The following is a 15536-nucleotide window of genomic DNA, read 5'->3' on the forward strand; positions in this document are numbered from 1 at the left end:
TATAGCAGATTGTGTTAGTTGGGTACCTAGGCTAACTTTATTGGACTCACAAATTGGACTTACAAACACACTCTTGGAACTGAACTTGTTCGTATGCAGGGGACTTACTGTATAATCAAAACAGAAACAATATGAATTCCACAATAAAGCAGATGCATAATGAGCGTGAGTTTCAGAAATAATTTCATTTCTGCAATATGCATTAGTTAAAACCAACCTGCCAGTGCTGGGTGACAGCATTCCACACTCCCACTTTCCCTGTATGACTCGTGGCCACCAACTGGTTACCGATGAAGAAGAGAGCATCTACAGGAACACCAAGGCTGAACACTCCTTAAATGATAATGAAGAATAGAGGTTAATCAGTCACCATCTTTCGAATTAATCAAAACCCAGATTAAAAACATCTTTTAAAGGCATCTCATTTCTACAAATTATGTTCCAGACACTTTGGGAACCAGAAATAAGAAACCTGTAAGCTCTTAAGCGGCAGATAGAAGTCTACCCCAAGTAATCCCACTCTGACTGAACAGCTTGTTACCTGAAGCTGTGGCTCCCAAACCTAGCTGATCATCAAAACAACCACGTAGATTTAAAGTGAACAAAATAAAACAGAAAGAATCCTGGGATTCCTGGATTCATGCCAGACTCGCTAACTCAGAAAACCCACTGCATTTCCATAAAATCCACAGGAGATTTAGCTGCAGCCTGCTCATGGACCGACACAGACTTGGCAACCTCAACTATCCAGAATGTATCTAGAAATCTGGAAATAGGCAAAAAAGAGAAAAGAACAAAACAAAACAGCAAGAAGTCACACTGTATTCAAAACAAACATTCAGGCCTTTATCAGAGCTTATTTTAAACCTCTTGTTTCCCAACACTGCAGATCTCAATTTAATTCACTCCAAAGACACTAACTATACTAGGCCATGGGATTAAAAAATATGAGAAGATAAAAAACAGGGATTTAGTGTATAGCATGGGGAATTATATTCAATATCTTGTAACCACCTATAATGGAAAAGAATGAAAAACAAGTATATATACATATATATATATATATATATATATATATATATATATCCGAATCACTCTGCTGTATGCCTGAAACTAACACAATACTGTAAATCAACTAAACTTCAATTAAAAAAAAACAAATAAACGTAAGAAGACTGGATATTACTAGGAACTTAAGATTTAAAGGAAAAAAATACAAACAACCAATTTTAATGCAATAACAACAGAAGGATGCACAGAGTACAGTAATAACCAGAGGACTAAAAGAGGGCAGGAAAAGGAGCTTGAGAATATTTCTAAGAAGCCATCTGAGTTGGGTTTTTTAAAAAGGTGAAAAGGAATTCGTCAAATTGGGGGATCAGGAATGGGTAAGCCTAGGGAACCTGAGAAACAAGGGAAGCGGGGTTGCAGGTGAGGGACCTTGTAAGGATAGCCCACATTAACAGCAAAAGAGTCAAGAATGTCTCAGCTCACCTTGGTACAGCATGTATGGCCCTACACAGCTGTCTCTCTTTAGCTGAGTGCTACACCAGCAGGGAGGAGATTCTGGGTCAGAATCCTGGCTCTGACAGTACCTTTCTTTGCCACCTTCAGGTTCCTACTTCGCCACCTTCAGGTTCTTACTTACCTGATCTATAAAATTGGGTCCAAGCTAAATGTCTCAAGGCTCACTTTCACCTTAAAAATGTTATAATCCAATTTTGACATTTAAATAGTGTTCTATTACTTGAAAAGCACCTTATGAGAAATACCTTTTTACCTAATTATTCTAGAAAATAAGCCTCACTATAAAATATTGTTTTATGTGTATCTTTAGCTGTTTCAAGTATGTTTTTTTATTTTTAAAAAAGTACCCCCAAAAAATAAAAGTACCTAATGTGTGATAACACGAACAATTTTCTCAGCATCTAACTGAGAAAAACAAGGATTCACAAGGCTTTGAAGATCTCACAGGGAGAAACAAACCAATTAAATGCGACTGTAATATGTTAAAAAGCATAAGCCAGAAAAGATAACTGATTTCTTTCGAATCTTACATGAATGAGGGATATTTCTTTATGTTCAGAAGTGTACTATATACAAGACCAGTGGCAATAAACAACACCTTGAAAATTCTTAACCAATCTTGAAAAAGCCAGGCATCTAGCAAAAAGAAAAATGATATACACTGGACAAAAATGAAAAACAAACAAATCTGGAAAGTATTGCTAAGAATGTCTTCCATATGTACATTTTAACTTTTATGTACTCATAAATACATATTTATACACATGAATAGATCATCTCAGCCCAACCTGTCAACCAAAAAAACCAGAGCAAAATAAAACACAACACACATACAAAAGCTAATAAGCTCTCTGATCAGAACTGGCTGAGAAATTAACTTCCCACTTCAAAGCAGAGAGTAATCATTTCACACGCAACTTCAGGGACTCTCATGTATTAGTACTTTAATCTTGATGCTAGACAATTTTTCAGAACATGTTAAGGTAACTATATTCAGTACTATGGGCTATGTGAATGGTAGAAATAAAAACAGGAAAACCAACAAACACTGATTACTCGAGAGAAGAATGAGATTCTGGGAAATCAAGGAAGACATTCTGAATGATCTCAAGAAATTTCAAGTGTCACCCCTGCTTAGACTCAACAATGCTGACCCCTATGCACAGGGAGGACACCAGTATAAGTAATGACGAGCTCCTGTCTTAAGGGGCCCTGCTTATGGCGGCAATCCAGCAGCAATGTCTTATGTAAGTTACAACAAAGGCGCTCAGCCTCTGGGGAAGCTCTACCATGGATACACCAGTCCTAACAATCTTCTTCGGATGGTGCCGTCAGGTCCTAAAGAATATTTGTAACAACAAATAATCTCTTTTACATGAACAAATTACCATCTACCATCTCATAAGGTAGCTACTGACCACACCCTTTGTTTTTGGGGGGGAAAGAAAGCAAGGCATAAAATCTCCTTCACTAATTGGTATGTTACAAGTGGCAATTTGAAAAAAACAAACAAAAAAACCCCACAACTGATTTCTTTTCTGTATACTTACCAGTATATTATAATTTCAAAATTTTTAAAGTATTTTTTTTTTCCCTAAAGTTTTAGGGGGGACTTTCACTGCCAGTCATGATGGAATAAATGGCATCAGACTATTCCTCACCATACAAAAAACCTGGCCAAAATACATGAGGCAACTGTTTTTAGGCACCAGACAACAGGGAGCAGAAGACCTGAAACAGTAAATACATAAGATAAGCCCCATGGTCACACTGGCTTTCTGTATAAGCTCTCCCGACCACAGCGAGGTGAAACCCAAGGGAGAATCAAGTGAGGGTTTCTCTCAACTGAGAAAGCTGAGATCAGAGTCTAGAGCTGTTGAGGCAGCTAGAATTTATGAACAAGGTATAAGAAAGAAAGAAGCGTGGGAGTGGAGATGGCGCAGAATTTGTATAGGGGTTTTCCTATGCCTTGGCTGAGACCAGGCTGCACCTGGGCTGGGCGAGAATCCCCGAGGAATAAAAGAGAGAGGCTGCTGTAGGCCTGGGAGCTAAGTGGAAATAGCAGAGGTCATTTGTGGGTGGATTCAATAATTCCAGCACAGGAAGACTCACTCTTCAGGCATTCAGTTAAGACTCCAAAAAGATAACACCACACCCTGAGTAGGAGTCATGCCCTAAAATAAAAAATAAAGGTGAAAAAGGCTACCTATCCTTAACAACGCAAAAAAAACAAGCCTAGCAGGATAAAGATCCTCTGGTAATTTAACTGCCTGCCAGAATAAAACTCACATCTTTTAAAAGAAGACAGCATTGTTACTCCCTACATAATAATAATAATAATTCATACTCCCTACATAATGTATCATGCACAAGCCCAACATATAACTACAACTTCCCAGACATGTGAAGAAGCAGGAAAATGTAACTCAAAATAAATGAGGTGGTGCAGACAGTGGAATTAGCAGACAAAAACTAATAAAACAGCTATAATGAATATGTTGCATTTAGCAAAAAATAAGGCATGAGTGAATAGACAAGAAATCTCAGCTGAGAAACAAACTAAAACAGAATCAAAAAAGGTAATTTTACAGTTGAAAAGTCCAGCATCTCAAATAAAAAACTTACTAGATGGGCTTAACTGCAGATTAAATGAATACCGCAGCAAAAGGGCAAAAGACAGTAAAGATATTGATCTAAACTGAAGAAGGGGGAGAAAAGAAATTGGAAAAAAAAATAGCGCTTCAGTGCCATCTAAGGCCAATATGAAGTAGCCTAAAATGTAACTGAATTTCAAAAAGAGGAAGAGAGAAGAGGGAATGAGGGAGGGATGTTAGGGAGAGGGAAAGGGAGTGAGGTGGGGGGAGTTGGAGAGAAAGAGAGAAGAGTCCTCCCTCAATGGTGTCAACCAAAAATGTCTCCAGACATTTCCACAGGTCCCCTGGAGGACGACATTATCCCTCGTTGCAAACCACTAATCTATGTACAGACCTATTACAAATCAATAATAGGATGACAATCTCATAAAAAGAGGGCAATGATTTTAAGACACTTCTCAAAAACACAGTACAAATGGTCAATAAGGACATGAAAAGATGCTCAATATCATTAGTAGTTAGGGAAATGCAATTAAAACCAACATTAAAATCACTGCACATCCACTAGAATGGCTCAAATTAAGACTGACAATAAAAAAGTGTTGGTAAGGGTGCAGAGCAACCAGAACTCTCACACATTGCTGGCAGAAATGTAAAATGGTAAGAACCACTTGGAAGACAGTGGCGCATTTTCTCATAACATAAACCATACGCTTTTCACAGGTCCCAGAAATTCCACTCCTAGATATTTAATTTAAAAAACGTCCAAAGACGCAGATGTAGAGAATGGACTTGAGGACACGGGGAGGGGGAAGGGTAAGCTGGGATGAAGTGAGAGAGTGGCATGGACTTATATATACTACCAAATGTAAAATAGATAGCTAGTGGGAAGCAGCCGCATAGCACAGGGAGATCAGCTCGGTGCTTTGTGACCACCTAGGGGGGTGGGATAGGGAGGGTGGGAGGGAGAAGCAAGGAGGAGGAGATATGGGGATGTATGTATATGTATAACTGATTCACTTTGTTATAAAGCAGAAACTAACACATCATTGTAAAGCAATTATACTCCAATAAAGATGTTTAAAAAAAAAATGTCCAAAGAAAGATTGCTACCTTCATAGCAGCTTTATTCCTAATATCTCCAATCCGGAAATAAACCAAATGTCTACCAACAGATGAATGGAGAAACAAATTCTGGAATATTACTTCAATGGAATACCACTCAACAATAAAAAGGGATGAACCACTGATACACTCAACAACATGGATGAATCTCAAAAGCATTCTGTAGAATGAAAGAAGCCAGAGACAGAAGAACACACACTAACTACATAACTCCACTCATGAAATTCTAGACAAAAGAAATCTAATCTATGCTGACAAAAAGCCTAAACTGCTGTGTAAGCAATGTCCTCTATCCTGAACATATGCTTCCTTTTGGGAATCTGGAATCTTGGTACAGGCTAGGCAGAGGGTACTTAAGTGACTAGCCTCTAGTAATAACCTTGGGTACCAAGTCTCCAGTGAGCTTCTTCCCTGGCAGACATCTCACAAGTTTGTCACAATTCACTGCTGGAGGATTAAGCATGTCCTATGAGATACCACTGGAAGGGAACTCTTGAAAGCTTGTACCTGGTGTCCACTGAACTTCACCCCATGTGTCTTTTCCCTTGCCAATTTTGCTTTGCATGCTTTCACTGTAATAAACCATAGCTCTAAGTACCTCTAGGTGCTGAGTCCTCTAAGTCCTCCTAGCAAATCACTGAACCTGGGAATGATCTTGAGGACCAGACACAGATATAGAGGAATGAAGTCCAAGGACTGAGCCCTGGGGCATGCCAAGATTTTGAAATTAGGCAAATAAGGAAGAATTATCAAAAGGAACTGAGAAGAAACAAAGAGCTATAATAAAAATCAAGGGGCTTCCCTGGTGGCACAGTAGTTGAGAGTCCACCTGCCGATGCAGGGGACACAGGTTCGTGCCCCGGTCCGGGAGGACGCCACATGCCGCGGAGCGGCTGGGCCCGTGAGCCATGGCCACTGAGCCTGCACGTCCGGAGCCTGTGCTCCGCAACGGGAGAGGCCACAGCAGTGAGAGGCCCGCGTAACACAAAAAAAAAAATAAAAAAAAAAAATAAAGACAATAAGGTGTCCTAGAAGCCAAAGAAAGAAAGTCTTCAAATGGAAAAGAGTAATCAACTATATCAAATATTATCAAATGACAGTTCTAACCAGATGAAGACTATGAATTGATCCTAGGATATAGCAGAGTACAGATCATGGGTCACACTAACAAGAACAGTTTTATAGAGTGGTTGGGGGCATAATTAGAGCAACTTCTAAAGAGAAGAGGAGGATATAGAAACAAGATCAGATAACTACTCTCTCTTGCTTTAAGAGGAACAGAAAAATGAAGTAAAAACTGGAAGAGAACATAGGGTAGTTTTTGCTGTTGATTTTAAGGCAGAATTAAAGCACAGCTGTATGATGATGGAAATGATCCAACAGAGTGGAATAACTTCTAGAGCAATGTCTCCAGTAGGTAGAAGGAAATAGGACATAGTACACAGCTGGATATAAGGAGCTGGCCTTAGGTAAGATCAGAGACAATTTAATCACAGTAATAAATGTGATAATAGATTATATGAGCACAGATACACGTAGATGGGCAGATATGATTGAAGGAATTTAGGAAAAGTCTCTCCTGGTTTTCTCTATTCTCTCAATGAGAATGACAAGATGTTGGAAGTTTAAGGAAAAAGAAAAAGGTATGAAACAGTCATCTAGGAGAGTGGCAGAACTGACAGGGGTAATGTAGTAGGATTTCTGGGTAGCCTTTAAAGGCCCACTTGAGAGTAGAGGCCACGGACTGAGACTATTGTTTTGTGTGCATATGCATTTCTTTTTCCTCACCGCCTTTAATATTCAGGGGGAAAGGTCGATTTGGCCAGGGATGTGGTTTCTCCAGGTAGGTAAGGCAAAGGGAAAGATACAAGAAAACTGAGGCTCTATGCTAGAGTGATTATAATGATGGAATCCAAGCCTATAAAAAGGGAAGTAGTGAGTGAAGATCCCAGTGGAGTTAAAGAATTTTTGAGTTGGAAAATCAGAGTTAGTAATTTCAAAGGCATGAAGGATAGTAACCTAGAGGGCAGCTGAGGACTACATCAAGCGTAAATGCAGATGGTATGAGATTCGAAATGTGGGCAGGCGCGGGGACTGGGGGAGTAGCTGGGAGAGAAGGGAAGGAAAATGGCCTAGAACAATGATTCTCTTTAAGTATAATCTAGGAATCCTTGGTCTCCGAGAACCCTCTGGAAGTCTGAAGTCAAGACTATTTTCATGGTGATATTAAAGCACTACTTGCCTTTTTTTTAACAAATTCTCATTATCTCAAGAATGTACAGAGGAGTTTTCCAGAGGCTACATGACATGTGATGAGGTCACCATTTAGACAATGGCATCTGCATATGTGTTCTTACATTCTCTAGAATGGTTTATGATGGTAGACTGGGGTATAACTAAGTTTCCCAAGACTAACTTAGTCTGGCCTAAATACTTCCACTATGCTTTTATTAGTCATCTTCAGTTACATCTGCTATAATTATTTTAAAATACAAGTTTTCCTTGTGCCTACAAAGAAACACAAGAAGTACACTTTGTTGTTTTGCAATATTAGTTTTTAAAATGTTCTGAAAACCTTTCTTAATTTTTAAATTTTACCTAAAACTGTTTAAAATATTTTATTCTAAAATAAATTATTTTTAATGTAGTTTTCTTATACTTAACTTGCCTTTCAATCCATAGCTGCACCATCTAAATCTAACAGTGCTGGCAAAGATACATATGACATAGTAGAGTTCTTTGATTCAAGGAAGGGAGGACTCTAAAACAAACTGAGCAAAACTGTATATAAAAATTTTAAATAACAAAAGTAATCTTTCCTTCAACTATATAGATATTAATAACTTGCTTTATTGTGCCTATGCAACAGAACAATTTTGAACAGTATTATAAAGCCAGCTGTGGGTTCCTTGAGACCAAATACTCAGAGTTTAAAGAAATATTTTAAATGAAGATGGAAAAAGTGTTTTAAAAGCCACAAATTGTTACAGATTTTCAAACTAGATATGAAAAAGCCACTGAATCATCCTACAGGGTAAGTTATGGCATTGCACTGGCTAGAGGAGGGCACACAATCACTGGGAGACTAAGAAAGCTAGGACAGATGGCGATGGTGAAAGCCTGCCAGATGAAATGTCAGTAAAAGAAACCACAACACTGGCACTTTTCAATGACACAGTAAGTCCTCGAATTAAAGACTGGTGCAGACAGTAGGCTGTCTGCAAAACTGCATTTTTGTCTTACAAAAACGAATACACAGATGTGGCTGGACCTGGTGTTTTGTTTCTGTGCATCCAGTATCAGTACCAGCCAGTCATCAGAGATCTTCTACCTGAGTATCGGCCACAAACACACATGGTGTTGAAATATTCAGAGTGTTGAAAACGTATGACTATCACACTTTATCCTAGAACATTCCTGTTGATCTTTGCACTAATGGTGCAAAGCAATGTTGGGTAAAAAGAGCGAGCACCTTAGCATGAATCAAAGCAGTGGCAGTAAACTGTACTGGTAGTGATTCAATTCCTCTCTGGCGCACACTTTCAATGGAAGAAAACAAGGCCAGCTGAACTTAAGAATTTCCTGGATGAAGCAATCTGTGTAAGAGTATGTACTGACTAAGTCTCAATTTTGAGTGTGTGTCTTCTGAATATTCCGTGTGACTAAGTACCATGACTGTGTCGAGGAGAAGCATCTTCCCAATTGCTGGAGCTGAGAGGAAACCAGCTGCTCTTCTCTTAGCGTACCATTTTCATGTGAAAGCATGACTAACAAACTATGGTAATTCAGATTTGGTTATTTGGTAAACTTTCCTAAAAAGGGAGAAAAGTGGACCTGTTACTTTAATGATACAAACTCAGTGTTTCAAGTGAATATCAGAATTCTGGAAAGCGTTTATCTGCCACAGCGAGCATGACAACTTCCTAACACAACAGAGTTCAGAGGTGTGATCAGTGGTTATAGTAAAAAAATGTGATTTTTTTTTTTTTTTTTTTTTACTCTATTGTACAATGAAAGGTATCAACACTTGGAAGATTTACATGACTCAGAATAAACCAACACTTTCCAAATGACCAATGCATCATGTTATAAAATTATGTAAGGACAAAAGATCCATTCAAAGTACAAAACAGATTGATGGATTTTAATTTAACAGAGTATGATCTGTATGAACAGAGTTCATCGATATCATTTCAAAATTTGGGGACAGAAGCAAACACTATCCACAATTATCTGAAAAGACTATATAAAAATATGTTTTTTTTCAACTATGTATCTGTGTGAAGCCAAATTCTCTTCATGTAGTTCAACCAGAGTAACAAAACGTAGCAGACTGAAAGCAGAAATAAGTATCAGAATTCAATAAAACATTAAAGAGGTTTACAAAATTGTAAACCATTGCCACTCTTCCCACAAAAGTTTTTGGAAATATAGTTATTCTTCATTAAAAATGTTATTCGGGGGCTTCCCTGGTGGCGCAGTGGTTGAGAGTCCACCTGCCGATGCAGGGGACACGGGTTCGTGCCCCAGTCCGGGAGGATCCCACATGCCGCGGAGCGGCTGGGCCCGTGAGCCATGGCCACTGAGCCTGCGCATCCAGAACCTGTGCTCCGCAACAGGATAGGCCACAACAGTGAGAGGCCCGCGTACCGCAAAAAAAAAAAGTGTCATTCATGTTACCATGCAATGGGCTTATTTATGTTATATTTTTAATTAATAAGCAGTTATTAAAATTTCAGTTTTAATTCCTATTATGGTAAATATCATTAGATAAAACCTATACAAACAAAAACTCTTAATGGTCCTGAACTAGAATGTCAAGTGAAATTTAGAAGAGATTTAAAAGCTTGAGAAAGTTATTCACCCAATCTTCAGGCCCAGTGGTATGAAAGAGGTGGAGAGAAAGCAGCCACCACTAAACAGGATTCAGGAAAAGCACATTCTTATAGAGCAGTCAGGTTTCAGTTTTCTTCCCTCCTTACCAGATCATTCCTCTCACATTGAGCAGCCCTGTATATTACTGGACCCTGAAAATAAGATGCAGCAGCTCTAGCTAACTAATATCTAGTCCAATAACCAGTTCTAATATTTATGGGCAATCCCTCTTAAACTTCAGAATATTACGTGTCACAGCGTACACAAGATTTTTCCTACCAATTTCACTTCCACTTCCTCCATCTTGGACACTCCATAAGATGATGCTACTCTCTGAGGCAACGGCGACCATTTTGTCTTTGTCTCCATGTGGACCTCCAACCACTTTTGCATTTAGAGCGACTCGTTCAATAGTCCAATCCAAATATGGGCTTGTAAACACTTGCTGCCATCCTGAAGATTCTTTGATTCTGTTAAACAAGAACAGACACATAAGTGAGACTCAGCAGCACTTAAGCAAAAAAACACAAATCAATGTTCCAAAATAACTTGAGTCACAGCTATTTATCTACCTTTATATTTATTAAATATAAAATTTTGTCGATCTATATCCTCTACAAAGCCAGATTACTCCTGAGGTACCTTATATTTACATACATAGAACATATAAACCACTTAAAAGGAGCCTAGAGTTCTATACTTCTCCAAAGAATAATTTAGCCAAGTCCTTCAAATTGTAAAAACTTTAGTAATTTTAAGAAAAAAAAGGTAGTACCTTTCACTTTTCTACACAAAAATTTGGTACTGTGATTATCTATGGATAGAAATAGTCAACAAAAATCAGAGTTTCAGGCTAATTATTATTCCTTTCAGTTACTGATCAGTTATTGTTACTCTTATTAACTGAAACTCAACCAATCGTTTTTTTTTGAAACTTCAGATGACAGTCTATTCATGGAAACTAAGATAATGGAGTGATCTGGTATACGATGTAGACTCCAACACCTTGGCACAATCAAGTGAATAAAATGTGGGGCTTTGGAAACCATTCTCTGAGGACTGGATTTTAAAGGTTTTATTCTAAATGTAAAGACTTATTATCATGATGCAGATTTGCAGTTGACTGAATAAAAATGCTTTAATATTTAACTTCTGATAAACACACCTGTAAATTTTTAATAATTTTTTCTGTTCTAACTGAATTTAAGTTTTTCAGACATGTATTCTCTGTGATTATACAGTAAGTCTTCATACACTTAAAACCTACAGTTAAGCAATCATGACAATAAATGACCTGAACTTTAACTATGGAGTATCTAGTTTTTAAGTTATACCAAACAAGTGATACAAACAAAATTGTAAAGATTCTCTTTGCCTTACCTAAAGAGAACAAATAAATGTGAAGAAAATAAGTGCCCCTTTATATACTACATGACATATTCACCACAAAAATCAAACTTTAGTATTCATAAATGATGATCACCTAACCTAAAATCACTTTAGCTTCATTTTTGTTTAAAAATGCACAATAAATATAACTATAATTCACAAAAATATGCAATTCAATCTTCTTATTAATTTCAAGAACTAATGATTTGCTTAAACTTAAAAGCAATACACAGAAATATGTATTATTTTTTCCTAGGCAATGGATGGTTTGTAATTACCCACTTCAGCCACCAGATGGGATTCATGTGTTGAAACACACAAATGGAAATAATTATCTAATAAACTCTAAATACTGACAAACATTGAGAAATGAAATAGAGATGGCTCTTAGGAACTGTCAGACTGGACACAAAGCAACAATTGCCAGCACTTCAAGAATAATGATAATATGCTGCTATGTGGATGCAGACATATACTAGGCTCATACACTGTTCAAGAAAGAGATGCTGTATCTATTTAATGAGGTGAATGATGTAATCTTGTGATCATTAATTGAGGAATATAAATAATAAAGCTAAATACGATCTAATCTTTTTAAAAATAATAAAACTAAATACGATCTAATCTTTTACAAAGAGTGTACTTCTAAATAATTTTTCTCTAGAAAAATTAGGGGATTATAAAATAAAGAGATGCCAAAAAAGAGTAAAACAATCAGGACAACATATTTGAGAGGGATTATAACAATTACATAATTTAACTCAATAAGATATGTGAATTTACTTCTATTTTTAAGTTAAAATTAAGTACAAAGAAAAAGCAATATTTGCTCTATAATTTTCCATACATGTAATACAAAATTTCACGTAAGTAAAACAAGACAGAACAAGCTCAATTGATATTATAGCACTCCATCTCCTTACTGCTGCCTAGTAAACCAATGCTCTGAAGTCGGAAAAGCTATGCAAAGAATATGGTTATCTTCCACATTACAATCTCAAAGAAAGAGAGTGGAGGGGACATGCCTTACAAGATTTTGAAATTTACTATAAGCATGCTGAACCGCAAATTGTATGACAATAGATATATATGTCAAAGAACCTAAGTGTCTAAAATGGCAATAAGAACATACATACCAACAATTACCTTAGATGTAAATGGATTAAATGCTCCAAACAAAAACACAGACTGGCTGAATGGATACAAAACAAGACCCATATATATCCTGTCAACAAGAGACCCACTTCAGATCTAGGAACACATTAGGACTGAAACTGAGGGGATAAAAAAGGTATTCCATGCAAATGGACATCAAAAGAAACCTGGCGTAGTAATACTAGTATCACACAAAATAGACTTTAAAATGAAGACTGTTACAAGAGTTAAAGAAGGACACTGCAAAATGATCAAGGGATCAATCCAAGAAGATATAACAATTGTAAATACATATGCACACAACATAGGAGTACCTCAATATATAAGGCAGATGTTAACACCATGAAAGGAGAAATTGACAGTAACATAATAATAGTGGGGACTTTAACACCCCACTTACATCAACGGACAGATCATCCAGACAGAAAATCAATAAGGAAACACAGGCCTTAAATGACACATTAGAACACATGGACTTAATTGATATTTATGGAACATGCCATCCGAAAGCAGCAGAATACACATTCTTCTCAAGTACACATGGAACATTCTCCAGGACAGATCACATGCTTGGTGACAAAGCAAGCCTCAGTAAATTTAAGAAAACTGAAATCATATCAAGCATCTTTTTCTGACCACGCTATAAGGTTAGAAATCAATTAACAAAGAACAAAACTGTAAAAAAACCCGCAAACATGTGGAGGCTAAACAATATGCTACTAAACAACCAATGGATCACTGAAGATATCAAGGAGGAAATAAAAAAAATACCTAGAGACAAATGACAATGAAAAGATGACAATCCAAAACCGATGGGACACAGCAAAAGCAGCTCTAAGAAGGAAGTTTATAGCAATACATCTTACCTCAGGAAACAAGAAAAATCTCAAATAAATAACTTAACCTTACACCTAAAGTAGTACGAGAAAGAAGAACAAACAAAACCCAAAGTTAATAGAAGGAAAGAAATCATAAAGATCAGAGCAGAAATAAATGAAATAGAGACAAAGAAAACAACAGCAAAGATCAATGAAACTAAAAGCTAGTTCTATGAAAAGATAAACAAAACTGATAAACCTTTAGCCAGACTCATCAAGAAAAAAAAGAGGGCTCAAATCAATACAATTAGAAATGAAAAAGAAGTTACAACTTACACCACAGAAATACAAAGGATCACAAGAGACTACTACAAGCAACTATATGCCAATAAAATGGACAACCTAGAAGAAATGGACAAATTCTTAGAAAGGTACAACATACAACCTTCCAAGACTGAGCCAGGAAGAAACAAAAAATAAGAACAGACCAATCACAAATACTGAAATTGGAACTGTGATTAAAAAACTTCCAACGAAAATCCAGAACCAGACGGCTTCACAGGCGAATTCTATCAAAATTTAGAGAAGAGTTAACACCTAGCCTTCTGAAACTCTTCCAAAAAATTGCAGAGGAAGGAACACTCCCAAACTCATTCTACGAGGCCACCATCACCTTGATACCAAAACCAGACAAAGATAAAACAAATAAAGAACATTACAGGCCAGTATCACTGATGAACACAGACACAAAAATCCTCAACACAATACTAGCAAACCAAATCCAACAATACATTAAAAGGATCATACACCATAAGTTAAGTGGGATTTATCACAGGGATGCAAGGATTCTCCAATATCTGCAAATCAATCAGTATAATATACCACATTAACAAACTGAAGACTAAAAACCATATGATCACCTCAACAGATGCAGAAAAAGCTTTTGACAAAATTCAACACCCATTTATGATAAAAACTCTCCAGAAAGTGGGCACAGAGAGAACATACTTCAACATGATAAAGGCCCTATATGACAAACCCACAGTTAACATCAGTCTCAACAGTGAGAAGCTGAAAGCATTCCCTCTAAGATCAGGAACAAGACAAGGTTGTCCGCTTTCACCACTTTTATTCAACATAGTTTTGGAAGTCCTAGCCACCACAATCAGAGAAGAAAAAGAAATAAAAGGAACAGAAATTGGAAAAAAAGTAAAACTATCACTGTTTGTAGATGACACAATACTATACATAGAAAATCCTAAAGATGCTACCAGAAAACTACTAGAGCTCATCAATGAATTCAGTAAATTAGCAGGATACAAGATTAATGCACAGAAATCTCATGCATTACTACATACTAACAACGAAAGATCAGAAAGAGAAATTAAGGAAACAATCCCATTTGTCATTGCAACAAAAGGAATAAACCTACCTAAGCAGGCAAAAGACCAGTACTCAGAAAACTATAAAACACTGATGAAAGAAATCAAAGACAATACAAACAGATGGAGAGATATACCATGTTCTTGGATTGGAAGAATCAATATTGTGAAAATGACTATACTACCCAAAGCAATCTACAGATTCAATGCAATCCCTATCAAATTACCACTGACATTTTTCATAGAATTAGAATAAAAATTTTACAATTTGCATGGAAACATGAAAGATCCCAAAAAGCCAAAGCAACCCTGAGAAAGAAAAAATGGAGCTGGAGGAATCAGACTTCCTGACTTCAGACTATACTACAAAGCTGCAGTAATCAAAACCTTATGGTACTGGCACAAAAACAGAAATACACATCAATGGAACAGGATAGAAAGTCCAGAGATAAACCCATACACCTATGGTCACCTAATCTATGACAAAGGAGGCAAGAATACACAATGGAGAAAAGACAGTCTCTTCAATAAGTGGTGCTGGGAAAACTGGACAGTTACATGTAAAAGAATGAAATTAGAACATTCTCTGACACCATACACAAAAACAAACTCAAAATGGATTAAAGACCTAAATTGTAAGGCCAGATACTATAAAAGTCTTAGAAGAAAAC

At 36.9% G+C, this 15536-nt stretch overlaps 1 protein-coding gene across 3 annotated transcripts in view; it reads right to left on the reverse strand.

Moving 5' to 3' along the window:
* KCTD3 (potassium channel tetramerization domain containing 3) overlaps positions 1-15536 on the reverse strand; it is a 70924-nt gene that overhangs the window by 34366 nt on the left and 21022 nt on the right. For all 3 annotated transcript variants that reach the window (XM_059998380.1, XM_059998369.1, XM_059998389.1), the window contains exons 9-10: positions 10401-10591; positions 218-333 (exon numbers count right to left, since the gene is read on the reverse strand). In XM_059998380.1, coding sequence (XP_059854363.1) covers positions 218-333; positions 10401-10591 — 307 coding nt within the window. The remainder of the gene's footprint in view (positions 1-217; positions 334-10400; positions 10592-15536) is intronic.

Source organism: Delphinus delphis, chromosome 1 (assembly GCF_949987515.2).
Source record: "Delphinus delphis chromosome 1, mDelDel1.2, whole genome shotgun sequence".
Classification (NCBI taxonomy): Eukaryota; Metazoa; Chordata; class Mammalia; order Artiodactyla; family Delphinidae; genus Delphinus; species Delphinus delphis.